Source organism: Alosa pseudoharengus, unplaced genomic scaffold, assembly GCF_046254945.1.
Source record: "Alosa pseudoharengus isolate Yale_2024_CS ecotype anadromous, Long Island Sound unplaced genomic scaffold, YU_APseudo_1.1 YU_APseudo_1.1_scf_17, whole genome shotgun sequence".
NCBI classification, from domain to species: Eukaryota; Metazoa; Chordata; class Actinopteri; order Clupeiformes; family Clupeidae; genus Alosa; species Alosa pseudoharengus.
The window spans coordinates 15,122,855-15,146,253 of NW_027468640.1; the positions used below are offsets into that span (position 1 = coordinate 15,122,855).

General features: G+C 42.8%; 1 protein-coding gene across 2 annotated transcripts in view; it reads right to left on the minus strand.

The window, feature by feature from the left end:
• LOC143127271 (glucosidase 2 subunit beta-like) overlaps positions 1-23,399 on the minus strand; it is a 175,298-nt gene that overhangs the window by 1,492 nt on the left and 150,407 nt on the right. Inside the window, exons 13-14 of one of the 2 annotated variants that reach the window (XM_076288661.1) lie at positions 8,178-8,277; positions 233-604 (exon numbers count right to left, since the gene is read on the minus strand). In XM_076288661.1, the coding sequence (XP_076144776.1) occupies positions 500-604; positions 8,178-8,277 (205 nt within the window). In that variant the 3' untranslated portion in view covers positions 233-499. Of the gene's footprint in view, positions 1-232; positions 605-8,177; positions 8,278-23,399 lie in introns of those variants that run through there. The other variant, XM_076288660.1, reaches the window with a different exon arrangement.

A 23,399-nucleotide genomic window follows, 5' to 3' on the forward strand; every position in this document is an offset into this window, starting at 1 on the left:
ACTGGTAAACTAGTGAAAATCAGTAGATGTTCATTTTATATGCTGCCACTTTATTTGTTGTCTGTTCAATACCAAGCGCCTTAAGTCTTAAGTTACCTGATATTTCATTACATTACATTACATTACATTACATATGTCTGACACATTTTTAACCAAAGCGACTACATGTAACAACATGGTAAACAGTTTAAGTTTTAAAGCAATTCTCAACAATTTTAGGACAATTTAAAAACGAGTACAGTAAGAATAAGTTCGTGCGAGAAGTCAGTGAGTGATATTTCATTGTGTTTAGCTGTGCTTTACAGATTCATTTAGGTGTTAGGAGTTGCCATGGACCAGTTTCATTTCAAAATGGAAACCAATCAAATCCCAGAAGTCGCTACTGGGTCAGACAGAATCCTGGCCAACTAAGCCAGTGTGAGCTGAGAGCTGTCTGGATTTTTTTTTTTTGTCGCGGAAGAAGAAATGTGCTCAGGTCCAGTGAGGCCACGCTGGACACTCAGTGCACACCTGACCAGAATGCGGCAACAAGGTTCTCAAGGCTAGCACAGGCTCTGGCAGACGACTGGACCCTCTTTTGGACTTCACAGGAAAGTGAAGATGCCTGTGAGTCAAAAAACAACAACAAAAAGTGAGTGGGATTCGTCAAGTGGGATTAGGGGTGGGCGATATGGACAAAAAATAATATCTCGATATTTTTTGTGATTTTGACGATAACGATAATTAGATGATATCCTTTAATTTTTTTTTTTTTTGTTAAAGTCTGAGTTACTTTACAACTCATTATTTATGAATAGCATCATTACAATAATAACCAATAACCTAACCTGTGACTTTTTAACCAAATCAACCAATGCATTGTCACTCTATGACTCATTTCCAATTATGCCCCCACTTGTGTGGCAATGACATGGTCTAGCCAGCTACATTAGACAACATGAATAGGCCTAACAGTTTCCCAAGAGAAAGTCTTAAGCTGAAGTTCCTTTCAAACCTTTACATATGATTCACTGTAAAACTATGCAGACCGACAGAGTACATCTCAGTTATTTCCTTGAATGTTTTGTTTAAGATCAATCATGTAGGCTAGCATTCCAAGTTACAGAATAGAAACTAATGCGTTAGCTTATGGCTAATGTATATGAGAAATCCCATAGAGATGCTAACGGTTAGCATAATCGGTAAACGTAGATATTTAGAGCGAATTTCAGTCCATTTACAAGAGTTACATGAGAATAGTTCTTTGTCAAGGCTAATGTTTTCTCTCCATATAATACCGTGTAGGAAAAAAAGTGACATCAATGCTACTTGAGCCGCACGAAATCCCAAATAGGCTACTCTCTCTGCACAAAATAAACATTAGGCGCAGTGTTGCCAACTATTTCGAAAGAAAAGTAGCTAAAGCCAGCTCCAAAAGTCGCTAAATGTCGCTAGATGACGTCACGCGCTAATTTGCATATTAATTACGTCAGCACGTCGGTAAAAAAACGATAATGGCCCCATCAATTCCCTTTTACTCCTGTTTGCTTTTCTCCTACTCATATAGGCAGCTTTAAGAGCCTAGTTTAAATATATTTGATTTAATATACTTTTTTTTTTTTAATATATTTGATTTATTATAGGCTACGTATATTTATTGATAGGCTACACTTTACTTTCTGTAGCCTATCATCTAGACCAGTGTTTCTCAAACTTTTTCAGACCAAGGACCACTTAACCAGTAAAAAAAACCTCACGGACCACCTAGCTACTGTAGTTGATCAGCTGGAGACTTCGCTCACTGTCTTGCACAACAGACAGACTGAGGAAGTAATTTGTCCCCAGGGCCATTGAACTGTTTAATGCTTCACTTAAGGGAAGAGGAGAGATAGACTTTTCTGCATAGTCTGTCTGCCTCTTCACCCCCTCCATGTTTGGATACTGTCTGTCCACTAGCCACTTTTTACCACTGTCTTTCTGCCTCACTGTTTGCGTGCTATATTAGCACATTAGCACATATTCATAACCCCTCCCTCCATGCCACAGCCGAACTGTGGCCACACTTATACCTTTTCTTAATATAGTTATATAGATATATAGACTGTATTCTTGCACTGTTGCACTGTTGGATTTACTCATTTGCACTATCACCATGACACTCACTCACACAGAGCACCTTAACTTACCTTACTATGCACAGAGAATCACAGGCTCAGTCCCTGCCTCAGTCATTGCAAGCACCTCTTGATTGATTTATCACCCACTATGTGGATACTGTTTTTAGAATTGATTTAGATTAAGTGTTAGTTAGTATAATTTGTATTTTAGTATATGTATTATATTCTTTATCTTCTACTGTACTTATTGCTTAGTTGTGTTTTTTATATTATATACTTTTAATTACTTTTTCTGCTGTTAGTGAATGTGTGTGTATTGTCTGTATGCTACTGAGACCTTGAATTTCCCCTGGGGATCAATAAAGTATCTATCTATCTATCTAATAGACACAATAGGCCTACTCACTGAACCGCCTTGCTAATTGTCTTTGCACCTTGCTTACTGTGTCAGAGGATTCATATGATTTAAATTGGCATAGCTTACATAGGCAGTGTTGCAGAACTGTTTGGATTTACATACAAGTTGGTTCAATATTGCAAACAACTCATCTATATTATATTTTACCACGTCTGCCCGCGGACCACTTGGGATAGCTTGCGGACCACCAGTGGTCCCCGGACCACACTTTGAGAAACACTGATCTAGACTACACTAGCATCAGGTGGCTGAAAAGCAGTAATTTCCAACCTATTCACTGCTGCATCTGCTTTGCAATGCTTGAAGTCTGATTATAATGTGACCATAGGGTAGCCTACACGCAATTACGGCAATGGCTATATTTTGGATATATTTAGGCTACATAATATAGGCTTGAATGTCACTCGGACAGAGCGATAGAATTTTTATTTTTATTTTACTCAGCCGACAGTCCTGCATCAACTTGCATTGACAACATTGAAGCTAGGCCTACATAGCCTAAACGAATGCTATAGGTTTTTCTAACATTCACTGCTTTGCTTGTGAATGAAGTTGTAGGCTAGCCTACTTCCTTTGTTCAATTGTTGAACGATGCTGGCAAGCGTGTCCCCGTTTCCCTGTCATCATGTCATTGCTCTCGTCTCGTTGACTCTCTTGTTGTAATTTCAGCCGAAGTTGCTGCACCTTCCAATGAGCATTGTCTGAGCTTAGATCTATAGAACATCTACTTCCTTGTAATAAAATGGGCTGATACTATATAGGCCAGTCATTCCTTTTATAATCATGGGGCAACGCTTTGGGCAAATTCGCGATGTAATTCACTAACGAAACAGGCATGAGAGGGGAGATTTTCTGACGTTTCAACAACGAAACAGAGTTTGGCATCTTTGCGAGAAGATTTTTCTCACACTTTAAGCTGCTGCTGCAATCAGCCTGGGCAAACCGAAGGATAATGCATAGAGAAAACAAAAGTCGCCAGACACACGAAAAAGTCGCCAGATTTGTTGTCAGTCGCTAGATATACTTTTCAGTCGCCAGAGACGGCCAAAAGTCGCTAAATCTAGCGACAAAGTCGCTAAATTGGCAACACTGATTAGGCGCGCATGTGACAACTTGTGACCCACTAGTGATCACGTGACACTTGCTCTGCTGCAGCCAGGGGCTTCTCCCGCATACACCTCCTGTGAATGTATGAGTCTTCAATGCGTGATTTCGAGTGTTTTTTCCCCATAAGTCATTTAAATACTCGATAATGTCAATTTGCACATCGTTAAAACAACAATCACGATATTATCGCAGACGATATATATATCGCCCACCCCTAAGTGGGATCACACACACACACACACACACTCTCTCTCTCTCTCACACACACACACACACACACACAAACACACTCCTCTGAGCCACACTGCAACGGCGGCCATCAAGCATGTGTACTCTTCCCAGTGGCTCTGACATGGATGACGAAAGTCTGGTAAAAACCACTTCGGCTCGCCCCGAACAATGGAGCCAGACGCGCATGCTGGGCGATGCCAGTCTCACTGGAGTCAAGAGCAATGGGACAATCACACCGTGGCACCGAGACGAGCAAGAGAGAGAGAGAGAGGAACGCCAGATGACCCCTCAGGCGCCTGTCTCTCCGCGGGCCACTCACACTCAATGGGACTGTCATTCTGAGTGTGTGTGTGTGTGTGTGTTATGGATGTGCATGTATGTATTTGTAAGTGTGTGTGTAAATACGAGTGTGTGTAAGTGTGAGTGATTAAGTGTGTGTGTGTGTGTGTGTGTGTGTGTGTGTGTGTGTTTGTGTGTGTGTGTGTGTGTGTGTACAAGCGTGTGTGTGTGTGTGTGTGTGTGTCCCTACAGACAAACCAAAGTAAGTTTTAACTTTTTAAGTGTACAGAAAGTGCATAAAAAGTAATACATGTGCAGTCACTGCATTACCTTACTATTATTCCGGTTGCCACTATCCTGAGAGAAGAAGGTCCGTACAAATCAATTACCAAACTCTAGCATTTGAGTCCATTGTCAGTAGTTTGTGTGACATTCTGTAATCGACTTTTCCTAGCAAGATGGTACTGATTGAAAGAAAAAAATCAGGTAATGCACTGACTACACAAACAGTCCTCTTTATACCCTTTCTGTACACTTACAACACTTACAGCTAAGTTGATAATACTGAAGAACTGCTCCTGCTTCTGTTGTGTATGATTATTAGGTTGAGGTGTTTTTCTGACTTAGAGAGCATGTAAATAACAGACTGTGCACTTGTATGTCTGGTATGTGTATGCAAGTGTGTGTGTGTGTGTGTGCGTGCGTGTATGTGCATGTATATATATATATATATATATATATATATATATATATAAACACAAAGGGCCTATTTTGACGGTCTGAAACACATGTTCTGAAGCGTACGGTTTAAGTGTATTTAGGGCATGTCCAAATTTGCTATCTTGAAGGTGTAATAATTGATCAGACGTCAGGCACATTGTTCAAAAGGGTTGTTCTTATGTTTCTTAATTGGGCATGGGTGTGTTTTGGGCATAACATCCATTAAAACAATGAGAGTGACATCTGTCATTCCTTTTAAAGCAAGGAGTGCAAAATCAACCAGCGTATTGGCATTTTGACGATGAGTGAGCGGCTGAGTGCATCTCTGCAGAGGGAATCTGCACGCGAGTGTATGCAAGAGTCCACTAAAGCTTGCTGTGTGACAAGCAGAGTATAGCCTACATGCATCTGCACTTGCCTATAATCTGAACTCATAGGCAATGACAAAACAAAGTCTTACACTTAGTTATTTACTCTCACTTTTGACTGACAAGAGGTTACAATCGAAAACATAGCCTGAAAAAAGCAAACCCTTACCCAAATAATATTTGAATGACTGAATAAAAATCCCAAGTACATTTATCCAAGCAGACCAGTCGTTGCCTGGGACAACACACTTGCATTTTGTGATAGGGTGCCGTATATACTTAACATGCGCCTTTCACTTTAGACCAGGTTTTTCTTGGTCAGTGGCGTTATCATTTTTAGTGGAATTAAAATAGTGTTTTTTTGACCATGTGCCTGACCACAACTTTTTTCATTGACATTGCGCAGTGCTCTTTTGACAATTTGTGAACTTAAAGCGCTTGGCAGAAAAATCATTACTGTGTTGGAAATAAGATAGAAACAAGACTTGCATCGCTCTGGGGGCCACAATGTACCGGGTGTGAGCTAGGGCCCTACAACTCTTTCTACAGTTCCCATTTAAGGGACATTTTTGTGATAATTTAACAGTATGCTTTTTGCTGTGCAATTTTACACTAAAAAAAAATAATCACATACGCACACACACACACACACACACACACACACACACACACACACACACACACACACACACACACACAGGTGCTAATGAAATTATTGGCCTACCCAATTTAGCTTAACTCCGATAAAGCATTGGGGCAAGCCAGAGATTCTCCATCTTTCCAATCACTGTAGAGATTCATGATAATGAACCCGCATGGGAGTCTTGCTCGGCCTCACGACGTACACACACACACACACACACACACACACACACACACACACACACACACACTTCACATAGCTCTCTTTAGCTTCCCGCGCTCTAAAGCTCATTTTGGCGCCCAATGTGTTCAGTTAAAAATGTAACACATTTTAATCATCTCATTTCTGTCTCTCTCTCTCTCATTCCCTCCCTCACTCTCTCACTCCTCCTCCTCTTTTCCCCTCCCGCCCTCTCTTCCTGTCTTTTCAAAGAGCGGCACTAAGTAAATGTAATCGGTAGATCTCGATACCCCACGCTCGCTCACTTACTCATTCGTTTTTCCACTAGTTCATTACCTCGCTCTCTCTCTCCCTCCATTCGCTAAAAGAAGAGAAGCGCTTTTGAAAACCCTTCCAATTGAGACTGCTTTGATTTGGCTGCCCCTTTTTTTTAAAAAGGGGTTGTGAGTGAGAGTGACAGAAAGACAGAGTAAAGCAGAGAAAGAGTTTGAGAGAGAGAGAGAGAGAGAGAGAGAAAGAAAGAGAGAGAGAGAGAGAGAAGGGAAGCATTAGTGGTGATATAATGTCACTGTAAACAAATCTGACCCTAGTGGTATGGGAGCCATTGTGTCGTTCCTATAGACTCGTCATGAGAGACGCACAATCCCTTAACAGCAGGTGGGTCCAACAACTGGACCATGAGTTGACAGGGGATGCTCATGAGATGCTGCGATGCCTTTCAGGTGTCCAAACAACCTTTTTTTCTTCTTTCTTTCTCCTATCTCCAGGAGTACCTTTTGTTCATCCACAGAATTGTCTGTGGAGGCAAAGCTTGATAAAAACGTTGCTATGGAGACCACTGGAGGAGTATAATAACCCTCTTTTTTCTCCCTCTCTCATCCTTTCTCTCTCTTTCTCTCTACCCCCCCTCTCTCTCCTTCCACCACCCACCCCATTCAATCTCTCTCCCTCGCCCTCAATGTGAAGGGCATCAAGAAGTCAGCTCTTAAAAGTGCTACTGTTGTGATTCTGTCTCAGCCTCCCACTTCCACACAGATGTGATGGTTGCGGTGGTGGGGCTCGTGTGTGTGTGTGTGTGTGTGTGGTGGTGGTGGTTTGTGTGTGTGTGTGTGTGTGTGTGTGTGTGTGTGCGTGGTAGTGGTGGTGGTGGTGGTGGTGGTGGTGGGGGGGGGGAGGGTAGCCTGTCCCCCAAATAAAAAATTAAACCCTGCATGGAGTTTCTCTGGAAATACAGAAGGGAGGGGGGAGCTACCTCTCTGGAGTGTTTTGTTTGGTCCTTAGTTAAAATCTAATGTAGGTTTTTTTGCACAAAAGTGTCTGCTAATAAATCTAAATATAAACAAAAACCCAAACAGACGCAACTTCCTGCACAATCCCTGTCTGCACCTTTAATACGAACAGAGCAATAACATTGTCCTGAATGTGCTTATGCTGTACGACTTCCGATGTTGTATACACTTTTGCTTTCCCCAGTGTGTCTTTTCTTCAGGTGCTGAACCCATGTTCTTAGAGTCTACCTCTACTGTATGCGTCACAGGCACACTGTAGCCAGCTCTGGTACTTAGACGCATGTGTGTGTGTGTGTGTGTGTATGTATGTGCGTGTGTGTGTGTGTGTGTGTGCATATGCATGTGCATGTGTGTGTATGCGTATGTGTATGTACTCCTTACGTGAGTAGACCTGGTGGGTCCTTGTGAGTGTGTGTGTGTGTGTGTGTTTTGTGTGTGTACTCCTTACGTGAGTAGACCTGGTGGGTCCTTGTGAGTGTGTTTGTGAGTGTGTGTGTGTGTGTGTGTGTGTGTGTGTGTGTGTGTGTGTGTGTGTGTGTGTACTCCTTACGTGAGTAGACCTGGTCGGTCCTTGCGAGTGTGTTTGTGTGTGTGTGTGTGTGTGTGTGTGTGTGTGTGTGTGTGTGTGTGTGTGTGTGTGTGTGTGTGTGTGTGTACTCCTTACGTGAGTAGACCTGGTGGGTCCTTGTGAGTGTGTTTGTGAGTGTGTGTGTGTGTGTGTGTGTGTGTGTGTGTGTGTGTGTGTGTGTGTGTACTCCTTACGTGAGTAGACCTGGTCGGTCCTTGTGAGTGTGTTTGTGTGTGTGTGTGTGTGTGTGTGTGTGTGTGTGTGTGTGTACTCCTTACGTGAGTAGACCTGGTAGGTCCTTGCCAGCATGGTTCTCCTCGGTCATACTTCATCATTCCATAGGGGTTCTCTGGAGGACCACCCCAGGCATCCCACTTCCTACACACACACACACACACACACACACACAGAGAGAGAGAGAGAGAGAGAGAGAGAGAGAGAGAGAGAGAGAGAGAGAGAGAGCGAGAGGGAGAGAGAGAGAAAGAAAGAGAGAGCGAGAGGGAGAGCGAGAGAGAGAGAGAAACAGAGAGAGAAACATACATTCACACACAAACAAAAGACAGAAAAACAGTATTCAGTGAACAGATTCTTGAGAGAAGTTCCAAGCCTCTATGGCTGCAGTAGTTGTGGTCTCTGGCACCTCTTCTAATGAAGATAAAGATGAAGACGAAGATGACCCTGATGTGACGCACATGTGCGTGTGTGTGGGGCTGCATCTCAATCTGCACTTTGATGCGGTGACTAAAACAAGCCTTAGCCACCGCTGGAATCTGCCATCATACTAATGAGGTAATCGAACATCCAAAAAAAGCGTCAGAAAACCCCCAGCGATGATTCATTTAAAATACATTCAGTCAAAAGCAGCCTTTGATCACCGCTGAATGTAAAGGACTTATTAATCTTCATGTGTTTATACTGACTGTCATCACCTGCTGTTCAGCTGACCCCCTGCGTCATGGAGACATGACAACTCCGACATTCTTTCTGAAGAAGCCCTTTGATGAAAAAATGAATCTCTTTAGTGCAACAGGGTGAAGAGAGGAGCATTTGGGTGGGAAAATGGTGGAGAAATGCGTCAGTCTCAGGAGTGTGTGTGTGTGTGTGTGTGTTCAGTTCAGTTCAGATACCTTTATCAGTCAATTCGGAGGGGCAATTCGGTTTACAGCCAACCCATCCATGGGGTTAAAAGTTAAAAAGTGCATTAGCACACACTATGTAAAATGTATGCAATGTTAAGAATAATAAATAGACAAATAATTAAGTAAGTACTGCAGCAGCCATACGTCACCTGTCTACAGCCACACACAGACACACGCTTCACCTGCCTGTGACGGAAAAGAGCAGCGGAGTGCAAGAACTAGTATTGTTGTAGTTATATGCATTCTTTTAAGTCTTATATGATGTTCATTTAACAGTCTAATAGCAAAGGGAATGAATGAGTTGGCATAGCGGTTAGTTTTACGTATTGGCACATGGTACCGCCGACCTGACTGCATGATAACCAGTTCATTACTGAGTACATGATTTGGTTGGCACGATATTCCTTCTGCTTTCTGAACCACCCGTGTTTTCCAGAGAGAACAGAGATCTTCTGGGTACCAGTGATTTTTGAGCATACTTTGACAATGTCGCTCAAGCTCTTTTTGTCCTTCACAGACAGTCCATTAAACCAACATATGAAAGAAAATGTTAATAGACTCTCAATGAAGGCTTGATAAAATCTACATAGAATTTGTTTACAGACACCAAAAGATTTAAGCTTCCTCAGTAAGTGTGTGTGTGTGTGTGTGTGTGTGTGTGTGTGTGTGTGTTTGTGTGTGGGAGAGTGTCTCTCGTTCTCTCTTTGTGAGTGTATGTGTGTGTGGGAGAGTGTCTATGTCTGTGTGTATGCAGAGCCGGACAGTAACGGAGTACATTTACTTGAGTACAGTATTTGAGTACAATTTTGAGGGATCTGTACTTTACTCGAGTATCATTTTTGGGGAGTACTCATGACTTTACTCAAGTACATTTGAGGGGCAACATTTGTACTCTTTACTTCACTACATTTCTATCCATAACCGTGAGTACCCGTTACTTCTTCTAAAAAAAAGGAAAAAAGAAACATTTTGGAAACCCTCAATTTGTTGTTTCCCTCTCAAACGTGATTGGATTGTGCAGGCGCCACTGATTGAGACAGCCTATCAGCAATCACCTTCAGCTTTCCGCCAAAGTCAACTCCATGGTCAGATTTAGATAAGAGATGAAACCATGGACGAAACAATGGATGAAGGTCCATCCCGGGAATGTGCCAACCTGTGGCCCCACGTCGCCAGACTATTTAAATTTTCTGAACAAGTTAATGATTGTTTTCGCTTCAAGTGTTTCAATTACAAAATAGTATTTTGTATTTTAAATACGTATTTTAAATACATGTATTAGAAATACTGCCCATCCCTGGCCACATAGTAAAAAGATGAAAATGACTTGATTTTACTTTCAATTCCTTTTACAGTACATTCTCCAAGGTATTAACATTAAAAATTTTCATAACTCCATGTAGGACGTTTCTGTAAATGTAAGCACTGTGGCAGTAGTAATGCAATATTTAGAAAATGTACTTTTACTTAAGTAGACATCTGACTGTTGTACTTTTACTTGTACTTGGGTAAAATTTAGCAAAGGGTATCTGTACTTTTACTTGTACTTGAGTAAAATTTAGCAAAGGGTATCTGTACTTTTACTTGTACTTGAGTAAAATTTAGCAAAGGGTATCTGTACTTTTACTCAAGTAATGAAGCTGTGTACTCTGTCCGCCTCTGTGTGTATGTACTGTACAGTATGTGTGTTCGTGAGGTAGGAGAGGTGGGGATTCGCGCCACCACTGCTATTGTTGCACCACGGAGCGGGCACACACACCACTGAACTCCAGCCCAGAGGAAGCACACTCCCTCTCTTCTCTCTCTCTCTCTCTCCCTCTCTCTCTCTCCCTCTCTCTCTATCCCTCTCTCTCTCTCCCTCTCTCTCCCTCTCCCTCCCTCTCTCTGAAGAGACACGTAATTAATACCTACCAAGCCGATGGGAGCGAGATGGGAGGAGAGAGAGGGAGACAGAGAGAGGAAGAGAGAGAGAAGGAGGGAGGAGGTAGGGGGTGTACATTGAGAGAGATAGAGACAAAGAGAGACAGAGTGAGTGAGTGAATGAGTATGTCCATATGAGAAATATTGAGAGGAAGACGAGGAGCTGATGAAGTCTAGTCTAGTCCTCCTCAGGATTGGGCACATTATGAGATAGATGCAGCTATTACTTTGATTTCCTAAGGCATCCGTCACAGCTCGTTATGGTTAGAACCGTACGACTGAGCGAGGGGGCTGATCGCTCCTCCCCCCTGTTGTCTTCCCCTCTCCTCTCTTCCACGGTCTCTCTCTGTCTCTCTCTCTCTCTCTCTGTCTCTCTCTGTCTCTCTCTCTCTCTTTCTCTCTCTCTCTCTGACTGCTGCCTCTGTGCTGAAGGGTTCCCATTCTGGTTCCTTTCAAAGCAGAACAATGTTGTTGTTTTTCTTTACCTTAAAATAACAGCTTCAAACTCATTTTGATGCCACACTGACAATACAAAGAATGGAGCCTCTGACAATACCGACGCATGCCCTCAATGCCTGGCACTGCACAAAGCAACACTGTTGTCGCGGGTGGGAGCATGACCCATATTGGCGGTTTTAGATGAATCGGGCTCCCCCTTAGCACTAAATGTGTAGCCAGTGAGTTGTCATTTCAGATATTCACAGGAAAAGTGTTAAATTCCTTGTGCTCTGGGTAGGGGATTTCGCAGAGTGGCCAATCAACAACCGAGCCTATTCAACATGAGACAGGGTACAACAACAATGTACAATTGGCTGGCGGAAGCCGCAACGCGCCGCATATTGTGGGATGCGTAAAGACCCTCATGCACTGCCAGCCTGAATGCCCAACCAAAGAACCAAAAATCAACAATAAAAACAAAACAACAAACAAAAAAAGCAACAACAATGCAACCTCCATACACAAAAAACGAACAAAAAAAACAAGAATCACCAACAGTTTAACTAATGTACTGTTGGTATTGCAAATATGGGTTGTCAGAATATTTATCCCCCTGAAGTAATACAGAAAACAAATCAAGTGTGAGGGCTACATATAGATTGGTTTTGTGAGTGTGTAGTCTATTGCATTACCTGATACCCCTATACTATATTGCAAAATCAAGCTCAACAATTTCAAATGAAATTTGGCAACATGCCTAAATCTTGAGGTTTGAGACCCTTTTGACGCAGTAGTTTCAAGCGTCCCAGACCCACCCCCCCTCCACACTCATGATGGGTTCTCCACCAACAAATTCTTTGGTCATTCCTCTTCGTTGCTGTGGTTTGTCTAATCAGTAACACAACCAGACAAACCTCCAAGCCCTAATGTGGGAAGCCACAAATACCAACAAATACCATCAAATTCTTCAGTCAATCTTCTGCCATTGCCGTGACCGCTTAAGCAACATTGAAAATAGATGTGAATGGGAATTCCTGCATTGTGTTACTTAAAATTTTCTCTCGGTTACCTTCGCTGGCTATGTGCAGTTGGTATATTTAGGTATACAGTAGATGGCCACAGACTGTGTAAAGTGCTTAGGGATTAATGTCAATGGTTAATAAAGAGACAAGACTGAGACTGAATTAAACCTGTGTTTGTAAACAAAGTGATGTGTTCTCTGAGGTAGAGCTTGTTAGATTGGTTTGACCTGGTGCTACTGTGAAATATATGAACACTGTGCAGAGAACCAAATAATAAGCACTATTGTTCTGACCAAAGGATAGCAATTAAAACAAGAAAAAAAATAGGCTCTAGAAATGTGTGGCTGGGCAGGCAAAAAATATGATCTGTGAGAACTGATTTAACCTAAACAAATTCCTAAAATCTGCACCTGGGCATAGGCTATTTTAAATCTATTTTGATCAATGAATGCTTTATAGGTCCCTATTATTTTCCTCCTAGCTGGTTGGCCAAGAGAGATGATGAGATTTGTGCTTCTGTGTGTGTGTGTGTATGTGTATGTGTGTGTGTCCCTGTGGATAAGTTGTCCCCGTCACCATGTCTCCGATGCTAGGCTTTGTTTACCTCATCTCTTCAGGGTGGGTCAACCGGAGGTGAGGCACTCTCTCTCTCTCTCTCTCCCTCTCTCTCTCTCACACACACACACACATACACACATACACACACACACACACACACTCAGTTGCAAACATTAACACCCCCCCTCCCCACACACACAAACACACACCAACACACACCACTCACTCTCGTCCTCTCTCTCGTGTTCTTGATCAGACCCTCTCTTCATGCCAGGGGCCTTCAGATGTGCTTCAGCCGTGCCTGGACACTTGGCTGGCAGGAGAGAGACGCCACTGTCTCCTGCCACTGGCTGCTCAGGGAAACACAGGCTGTCCACATGCAAGTGAGCGCACCAGGGCCGGAGTGGGGCCACTTTTCAGCCCGGGAGTTTCAGGCCTAAGACCGGCCCACTTTTTGAGTGGTGGTGGAAATTGGATAAATAAAGCAACAGTTCAGCTCTTACTATCCTGTAGTTTTTATTAGTACCAATATTCCACTATTCCACAAGGATAGGTTGATAAGTTAACAAAAACAGGGAGGATGAAATAAAGCATTTAAAATGTATCCCACAATCCCACTAAGAGGCATATTGAACTATTGTTCACATGTTTTTTCTGCATGGGTCAGCTATCATGTTGTTGTTTTGTGATTTATTCCTTTACTACACCCACTTCTGAGCAAACAAGGCATAAGTTGATCATGTAGCCTACTGCTGTCATATACTGTTCTTTCCTCCATTAAATAACTTTAATTCATATGGTTGAATGGTATGGTATTATCCTCTCTACGTGTCCCTGAAGTCACAGCTAATTTCGGGCTCATAATTTTCAGCGGGGGACTGGCTGATCTGCTGCTCAGGGGCTACTTTTGTTTTTAGGCCTAGGCTACTGCATACACAGATCAAGCTTGAGTTTTGTTATCAATTTTTGCATAATATTTGCAAAGTCTATAAATCGGCACATTGGATGATACAAAAAGGCTAATATTTTAATTAATTTAATATGTTGCTTACAAATAGGTTGACAACGCTACAACGTCCAGTAGCCCAATAATTACGCCGCTAATAATCATGGCTATCTCTCTTTACCAGTTGCCACTTATGTCTGTCCTCTTCAAAAAAAATCTGGAAGCTTGGAACATTTGGCAGCATTTTCCTCCAATGCTTTTTGTCTTCTTTACCTGGCCTTTTCAGTCCCTCATGGCATCTTTCTACCATCCATCCTCCCTGACGCTTATCACTACGGTAGGGCCGGCCCGGCTATATCTGAGAAAACTTTTTAGAAAAAACGGGCTATATGGACCCAACCAACTCTTCTTGGGAGTCTCTTTCTTCCTCCCTCCCTCTCTCTCTCTCTCTGTCTCTTTCTTCATCCCTCCCTCTCTCTCTCTCTGTCTCTTTCTTCATCCCTCCCTCTCTCTCTGTCTCTTTCTTCCTCCCTTCCTCCCTCTTTCCCTCTCTCTGTCTTCCTCCCTCCCTCTCCCTCCCTCTCTCTCTCTCTCTCTCTCTCTATCTCTCTCTCTCCTGACCTCTCTCCAACCTTGTTCTTTTACAGGGCATCTCTCACAACCCTGCCAGGCTTTCCCTCGAGACTCACACCAGAACCATCAAATTAGGGCCCTGGCCCACTCCAGCCAGGCCCAGCACTCGGCAGAGTCTCCCCCAGGCTCTGGGGCCCTGGGCAGGGCACAGTGGCACCACACAGGTCCTGAGAGAGCTTGTTAACGTCGCTTCTCCACTTCACATCAACCCGGCATAAAACACCAAGGCCAAGCACCCAGCACTTTCTTAGCAGTACAGACACACACACACACACACACACACACACACACACACACACACACACACACACACACACACACACACACACACACACGCATATGCATGCACAGACACACACACACACACACACACACACACACACACACACACACACACACACACACACACAGAAACACACACACACACACACACATACACACACACACACACACAGACACACACACACACACACACACACACACACACACACACACACACACACACACCTCCCGAGACCTGTGCTGACTGGAAAGGATGTCATTATTAGCCGTTTCCCCTAAGCATGGTGTGAGCATGGTTTACCCACTTTCCCCGTCTCCATTATAAAAATATACTTTTGTGTCAAAATAGCGGTTTTAAAATGCAAACCGTATTGTCTCCTCACATATTTATTTGGACCCCTGTGCCTCCAAGGTCGGTCAATCTGCACTTGCTACTGGATAAACAACCTGTTGTTCTGTAATGTCTGCAGTAGAGCAAAGTTTATTTGTTTCAACATCCTTCAATTATGTGTGTGTGTGTACATAATGTATAAAGGTTGCTTTTTGCATTGAAATGAGATTCAAGTTAAAGTGTGTGTGTGTATGTGTGTGTAAGTGTGTGTGTGTGTGTGTGTATGTGTGTGTCTGTGTGTGTGAGTGTGTGTGTGTGTGAGTGTGTGTGTGTGTGTGTATGTTTGTCTGTGTGTGTCTGTGTGTGTGAGTGTGTGTGTGTGTGTGTGTGTGTGGATTCAACGCTCAGCTTGTTCAACGCTAGCGTTACGCCAGCATTGCCATTGTTCTGCTGCCAAACCATAGAGAACAATAGGAAACCTGCCGCTTGCCACTGGTCAGTGTGATCCCCGCATTAGAGTGGCATAGCTCCTGCTCTGGCTTCATCTTAATGATCTTAGACTGCACAGGTGTCAACAGGCAGCTAGTGGTTTATTTGTGGTGGGTGTGTTGGGTGTGGTATGTGTGTGATGTGTGTGTGATGTGATTGTGTGTTTATTGCTGATATGCCTGTGCTGAGCGTCTTGCAGATTACAAGATTTCAGCCCGATTTTGGCACGATTTTTTCATAGCTGAAGCCTACAAATTTCCAGTGCCATGCCTGTATATGAAGGGTCAGGAACGACACCGAAGGAGGAACGCATCTTGTAATGTAACATATTCAACGACAAACGATTGATTTGTCTGTGACGTTCCACGAGTCCACGACCAAAATTCTAGCATGTCAGACTTTTTGGTGAATCTCCTAAAAAAAATCTTTTGGGGAATTTGGGGAATCTCCACTAGCCTGGCCTTGGCCTGTCTACGTACTTCCGGTCGATTTCTTTTCCCTACAGTACTCCGTCTGGAATAGGTTGATTCACGCTCGTTTACTTCGGCAGTTGGGCAGCCGACCAACCAGCGAACAGAGGGGGTCCCTGAGAGCGATTACGTACCCAGGCATGGTGTTTCAATTACTACGTCCCCGCCACTGAAGCACATCGCTTGGAATACATCAACGTAGGGAGCGAAAAGGACTTATACTTATGAAATCTTTGAGCAAATGTAAATAATAGTTTAGCCTATTAACAGGAGTGTCATGAACGAAGTCACAGTGGAGTAGGATGTTATAGTCAGCTAAACTTTAGTCATAGATTTTGTCACTTGAAATAGGCTACGAACGTACCCGAGTCAAACTGTAGTTTAGTAGGCTATATGGTCGGGTCAAAATCGCTGTTTTTCACTAAGAAGGCTCGACATAACTTGAAACTTTGATCGAAGCATCATCAGTGTCTCTACATATGAACTCGAGCATGAAGAACATTGTTCGTGTACACATAGTTTACTAAAAAGAAATATTTTGGACAACTCACTCCTTGCAAGATGGCAAGATGGCAACGAGCTGAAAAAACAAGTGAGCTGTTCAAAACCTCTCTTTTAGTAAACTCTGTGTACACCAACAATGTTCTCAATGCTCGAGTTCATGTGTAGAGACACTGATGATACTTCGATCAAAGTTTCATGTTGTGTCGAGCCTTCATAGTATTTGAAAAATATCGATTTTGACGCGATTGTATCAAAAAAGTAGTAGCCCTATAGGAATCCCATTCAAAAGGTCATTTCACCCGAAAACGACAACGCATAAGCTTAAAAGTGGCGCTTTGGACGTACTTATGCATTTATATGAAAGTTTGACTTGGGTAAATTCACAAAACACTATATGATGCATTTTGGCGAGAGTTACGCAGATGAAACGTGTGATTGTTTGCTGATAAGATGCACCCGTGCTTGTTATGGGCCTATGGATCTAGGCCAGACTCTCTGCGAAGTGTTGACACTGATACTATGGCAACACTCAACCAGTAGGCTACAATTGGCCAAATTACGAGATCATGTAGCCTATCACAAGTAGGCTATGATTGGCCACATTATGAGATCATGTATCACAAGTAGGCTATGATTTGCCACATAACGAGATCATGTAGCCTATCACAAGTAGGCTATGATTGGCCACATTACGAGATCATGTATCACAAGTAGGCTATGATTGGCCACATTACGAGATCATGTAGTCATCACAAGTAGGCTACTATAGGCTACATGATCTCCTGACCAAGGCGCAGCAAGAATTTTCGCTTCTATGATCACTTAGTCTGATAGGGTCAATTGTAAAAGACCTAAAGTCAAAATTGTGTAATCTGCACAGGCCACAATACTGTGTGACTTCACATCATATCTGCCCAATTCCCACCAATGCTCCCTCTTTTCCTCCTTCTTCTCTCCCTCCCTCTCTCTCTCTCTCTCTCTCTCTCTCTCTCTCTCTCTCTTTCTCTAAATCCTTTATGCCCAGCGGGGTGTCCTATTCTAATGCGTGTTTAACGTGTACACCCAGGAATTTGCATGTGGATCACTTATCGCCAGTACTAGCGTCTTAAAAGGCAAATGCATTCAGTTAATTTCCCCACCAACATCAATCTCTAGAGTGCTTGTGTGTGTGTGTGTGTGTGTGTGTGTGTGTGTGTGTGTGTGTGTGTGTGTGTGTGTGTGTGTGTGTGTGTGTGTGTGTGTGTGCGTGTGGTGGGGCCTAACAGAAGAAGAAAAAAATTCACTTTATAGTATGCAAATAGATTTCCATATAAAACGAGGGAAAAGAATAGTGGAATATTGGCCGATCTGAATAAAGAATCCTCTCCCTAGCCGTGAAGGAAGGACACAGAGGAAGGGAATAGAAATCAACAGAACTTTCACTAGAAAAAGAAACCCCAACATGTTGCAAATGCCCCCCCATTACTAATTAGTGGACTAGAAATTAGCCTTTTATGTAGGTACATGTGAGCTTTAATTGATGAGCTTTAATTAATCATAGATTTGTAGATCAATAGGTGATTAGTGAGCTGCAAATCACTCAGCTGTCCATCAATCATTTCGCAAATTATGAGTGTGAGCGAAGTGTGTGTGTGTGTGTGTGTTTTCCTTGGCATGAACTGGGGTTGAAAATATCCACATTGTTTCAACTGATGTTGAAAATCTAATCCTTATTAAGACTAATTAGGTTTTTTTTCCCCAAAGCTGATTAGTATTACGTTATTATGATAATGGCTTGAGCAAATCTAAGCGCCTTTAGCTTCTTATTTATTTATTTATTAAACAAAATCAGTAGCCAGTGACTGTGGAACTCCATCACACATCTGATCACACATACCGTCTGTGTTTGGGTCAGAATCTCCAGGTCCAGTGAAGAACACGTGACTTAAAAGAGGAAAACTGTCTGTGCCTGACATTATATTCTGGACTGCTATACTGTATACAATAATATGTTTTCAAATCTTTGATCGACCCCGTCTTTGACTGAATTTAGGCTCAGTGCCTGAAAATCAACCGCATCCGTACTGGTAACTGCTGCTGTTTTAGAACCCAACAACCCCTGAAGATGAATTGGTGTAAATCCATGCTAATCTGGCAACGGACTAGGAAGAACTGGGAGGCCCCTTTAAATATCGGCACCATCAGACTGTCAGAGGCAATTATGATTCTGACAACAACTCCACTTCCACACACCCTGAGCTACTACTATTGTTCATTGTAAAGGGGGGAGCTCTTGACTGTGTGTGTGTGTGTGTGTGTGTGTGTGTGTGTGTGTGTGTGTGGCATTATGCAAGTTTTTTTTTTTTTTTTTTGGTGGGGGGGGGGGTTATGGTATAATTACATAATCTTATTTTTCTCACATCCAAACACTTTGAGAGGATTACTTTAAAACATAAACTTCAATGGGCACAAGACCACTAGATACAGTGGATGACATTTAAGATTAAAATAAGAAATTAACAAATAAACTTCACTTAATTTGTATTGAAGGGGAAAAAAAGCTAAGAAAACTGGGGTAAACAGCAAGAGGATAGCTAAGAGTGAGTGCCAAAGTGTCCACCAGTGAGTGAGAATGTGATGAAAAGTAAATAAATACATAAATAAATAAATAAACATATATAAATTAACAAACATTTAAACAACCAAAGGCAAGGAAAGTGAACAGGGCACTGTGACTTATATCGGTATATCTGTTTGGCTGATTGAATATACAGTAAATGGTATCTGGCTCCCCAAAGCTAGAGCAAATGTGTCTAGCATGTTTTTATTAGAGAAGCAATACCCATTCACCCCCGGTGTAATGCAGGCAAACAAAAAAAAGTAAAGAAACCCAAGTGCTGAATATATTTAAGTCTACTGTACTCTCCAAAGCACAGGGATATTAGCCTGGAAAAATAGATGTTTTGATGTTTGCAGGTGTTGCTGCTTCTGTTCTTCACAATAACTTTCTGTTTCGTCTTCCCCTCATAGATAGATAGATGTCACTGATTGGCCTGACATTTATCTTGTCTGAGGGAAACGGTTATGAACTATGGTGTTCCAGATTAGATCTCCCTGAAAGAAGATCTAGGTGGGCAGGGCCAGGCTACAGGGATAGTTAAAGGAAAATTCCGGTTTTTAGCAATTTAAGGCCCTTTTCTGGTTTGTTTTGGATGAACTAGAGTGGTGGACACCGAAATTTTGACGACTGGTCCTGTCTCGACTTTTCTGACTCGTTTTGAATCGCCTTTGACTACTCAGGGTGGCTGCCAACAGGCATACTGTAGTAGGCTACTCAAACATGTCCTAAAACAACCCTTAACGTTCGTTTTCAAAACTGTGCAACTCACCGAGTGGTTAGAATAGTGTTTACATTTTGACATGGATGTATTTATACATGCGTCATTTTCATGTTTAATTTGAATATAAACATGTTTTTCAGATGCACATACAAAATAAATAAATCTAACTGGTCATTTCAACTCTAAGCTCTGAGGGCCATATGTATGCTGCATATGAATCATATATTTGAAATCAGAGAAACACATTCACGTATTAGAACAAGGTTATTTTCCCTTTAATAGTCAGTACGGTTGTACATGTTTATGCATTTTTATGCCTGCGGGAGTGTGTGTGTCTGTGTGTGTGTGTGTGTGTGTGTGTGTGTTTGTGTGTGAGAGGGGTGGGTTCACCTGCAGTCATTGAGAGGAAAATTGTGTGTGTCATTCAGAGGAAAATTGCCGGGTGTATCTGTGAGTGTGTGTTAGTGTGTGTGTGTTTGTGTATGTTTGTTTAGCCTATGGAGCTTACACTGCTCCCTCCAGGTGTGTGTGTGTGTGTGTGTGTGTGTGTGTTTGTGTGTGAGAGGGGTGGGTTCACCTGCAGTCATTGAGAGGAAAATTGTGTGTGTCATTCAGAGGAAAATTGCCGGGTGTATCTGTGAGTGTGTGTTAGTGTGTGTGTGTGTGTGTGTATGTTTGTTTAGCCTATGGAGCTTACACTGCTCCCTCCAGGTGTGTGTGTGTGTGTGTTTGTTTGTGTGTGTGTGTGTATGAGAGACAGAGAGTACGCCAACAAAATGTGTGTATGAAAGTGCATGTCTGTGTGTGTGTGTTCACACTCCTCCCACTCACCCCCTCAGCTCAGCCTCACCTGCAACCAGGGTTCAGCACCAGTGCACTTTCTAGTGCTAATATGCCCCCCCCCCCCCCCCCCTCATCCTTTATGCATAATGTTAGTAATTTTAATGCATTGCACCCTCAGGCCATTTGCTGTGAGTCATGTCTCGGTTGCAAGGGTAATGGTATGTTTCACTCCTCACCATGGGAGAGTGGGCTCTCTCCATACAGCACTTAATAAGAAGATGTGGTGCCACTACGGCAATAAAACAATTATGATGATGATGGATACGATGAAGAGTGTTTATGTGTCTTCCTTTTTTTTTTTCTTTGAGTCTCATGGACCTTACCTGATCAGCTAAAGTCCCGAGGTCCACGTGGAGAATTGGACTAGGTCTAGTCCTGAGGTCCACGTGGAGAATTGGACTAGGTCTAGCCTAGAAATCTAGACGCACCCTAGTGGCAGCAAATGTCATTTGCTGCCCGGGCTAGTCTAGCAACTCTCCGTTGGCTTGCGAGCTGGAAAAATTAAACTTTGATAGGGCCAATCACATCGGGTATAGAGTCATTAGGGGGGCTTAACATAATAATTGATGGCAGAGTTGCAACGGTTAGGCGTGAATTCCCTGCTACTTGAAAACAAAGAAGATGGATGTTGCTGTTGGTGAACAGTGTGACACAAGTTAAGCTTTTTTTTTAATTTGGCAAAAGTTTGAACTAGCCAACAAGCTCCGCTGGTGGAAAAATGCATGGGACTCATGAGTTGTAGTGCTATCCTATTGCGTGCAGAGGGACTTTGAAAGACAACCGATTATCCCGCCCCTCGGACTGAGCACTGCAAATAGTGAGTCTTTAGACCCATTTTAATGTGGGTCTGGCTCGTCAGGCTAGACTAGGTCTGGAGTAACTGATAACCCAGCCTTCTCGTTCCTGTCTCACTTGAAGCTGAGCTCCTAATGTACCAGGAGGATTACAGCTGTTAACCCTTAAAGGTGTGGGTTTTTGAACATAAGATTCCATTCCGCAACAATTGAAGGTTCTAAAATTCTATGTTGAATTCAATGAAACCCAGATATTCTTTAGAACGTTCATTTTCCAACATTCCCGTCACACCGGTGTGACGGTACTCCTTCCCATGGCCAGAACTGCAGTAACTACTTCAAAAGTCTGCACATACAGTCTTGATTTTTTTTGTCATGTTTGAAGAAGACCGAAAGGTCGAAACATTACTCAGCCAAGCATGACAAATTAAAACACAAAAGAAGGAAAGAAAGAAAACAAGAAGTGTGCAAACTTTAAATATTTACTGACAGTTGTTTTGTCCTGCACCTAGGATGTACACAATGACCTCCTCCAATAAAACTGCAGTAACTCCACAACAGCCACTCAGTCCTCCAACGACATTCCCTGAGTTACACAGATCTTGGACTGCATGATCTGATGAAGCTGGTCCACTCACCATCTAACGCCATCTGAGTTACAGCTGCAACGTCCAACCACATCATTCCAACACCACCTGAATCCCAGCAAAAGAATCCACATCTTCAAATGTGTTGTTGTTTAAGCAATAGGCCCCGAGAGGCCGTTCTATGTCGTGAATATAGCACAGCTGAGGGGTGTTGTTAGGCACGAAGCGAGCAAAGCAAAGTGAAGCCAATCATAATCAAGGACTAGAACTACTCGTTTTATAATAATAACCAAGAGGTCGATCTGGTTTCAGTGCTTATTTTTTACCTCGAGACATTGGCAGTGTTCACATTGAGATGCCATTTTTGTCTCTAGTGCAAAGTGCATCTCTATTTTCCAAAACATAACAGTGAAAAAAACACAAGATGGAAATGTGTGCTGATGCTATGTATGTTGCATTAACCTGACTCTTGCCAGATTAATTTCGTTCCGCCTAGCTCCACTCATCCATCTGGGATCGATCCATTGGAGAGGTGTTTCAGAAGGCTGGGCCTTATCAAAAATCCTTGCATATGATTGAATAAGCCACTTGTCCGTCATCTATTGACGTGCTACTTCAACCACTCACATCGAAGCCAACCCGTGATGCTGAGAACAGTCTCACAGTCGCTTCTATGCTACGTCACATCTATGAAACTCCCGCCCTGCATCCTGATTGGCTCTACCATAAAATCTGGTGCCGAAATCACTCTCAACGGAAGCGATCCCAGATGGATGTGAGTGAAGCTAGGCGGAACGAAATTCATCTGGTGAGAGTCAGGTTAATGATGCATATCATATAGCTAGCTCACTAGCACATCACAGGCGGTCAGCTAAGCAACCCTCCATTGTTAAAATGTGGTCTTTTTTGTGTCTTTTCACCTTGCTTAAACTCGATGCACACTGCAACTGTCTGTTTTTTCTTGGTCGTGTTGTTCTTAGGAGAAAAAAAAAATCAACAACTTGAAGGTGAACAAAAAAAGCCATGTCTCAATGTGAACGTTACCTTCCGGAGCTGGAATCCACCTCTCGAGCTCCTCTAAGCTGCCGAGCGGAGTCGTTCGTTCCGCACTCCACCTGACACCGCCCGAATCCACCCCGCACAATCGATGACCTCTAAAGGTCATTAAGCACAGGAGCTTTAATTAGAGCACGGCTGCTATTTTCTGCAGCGCTGTTCGCCCGT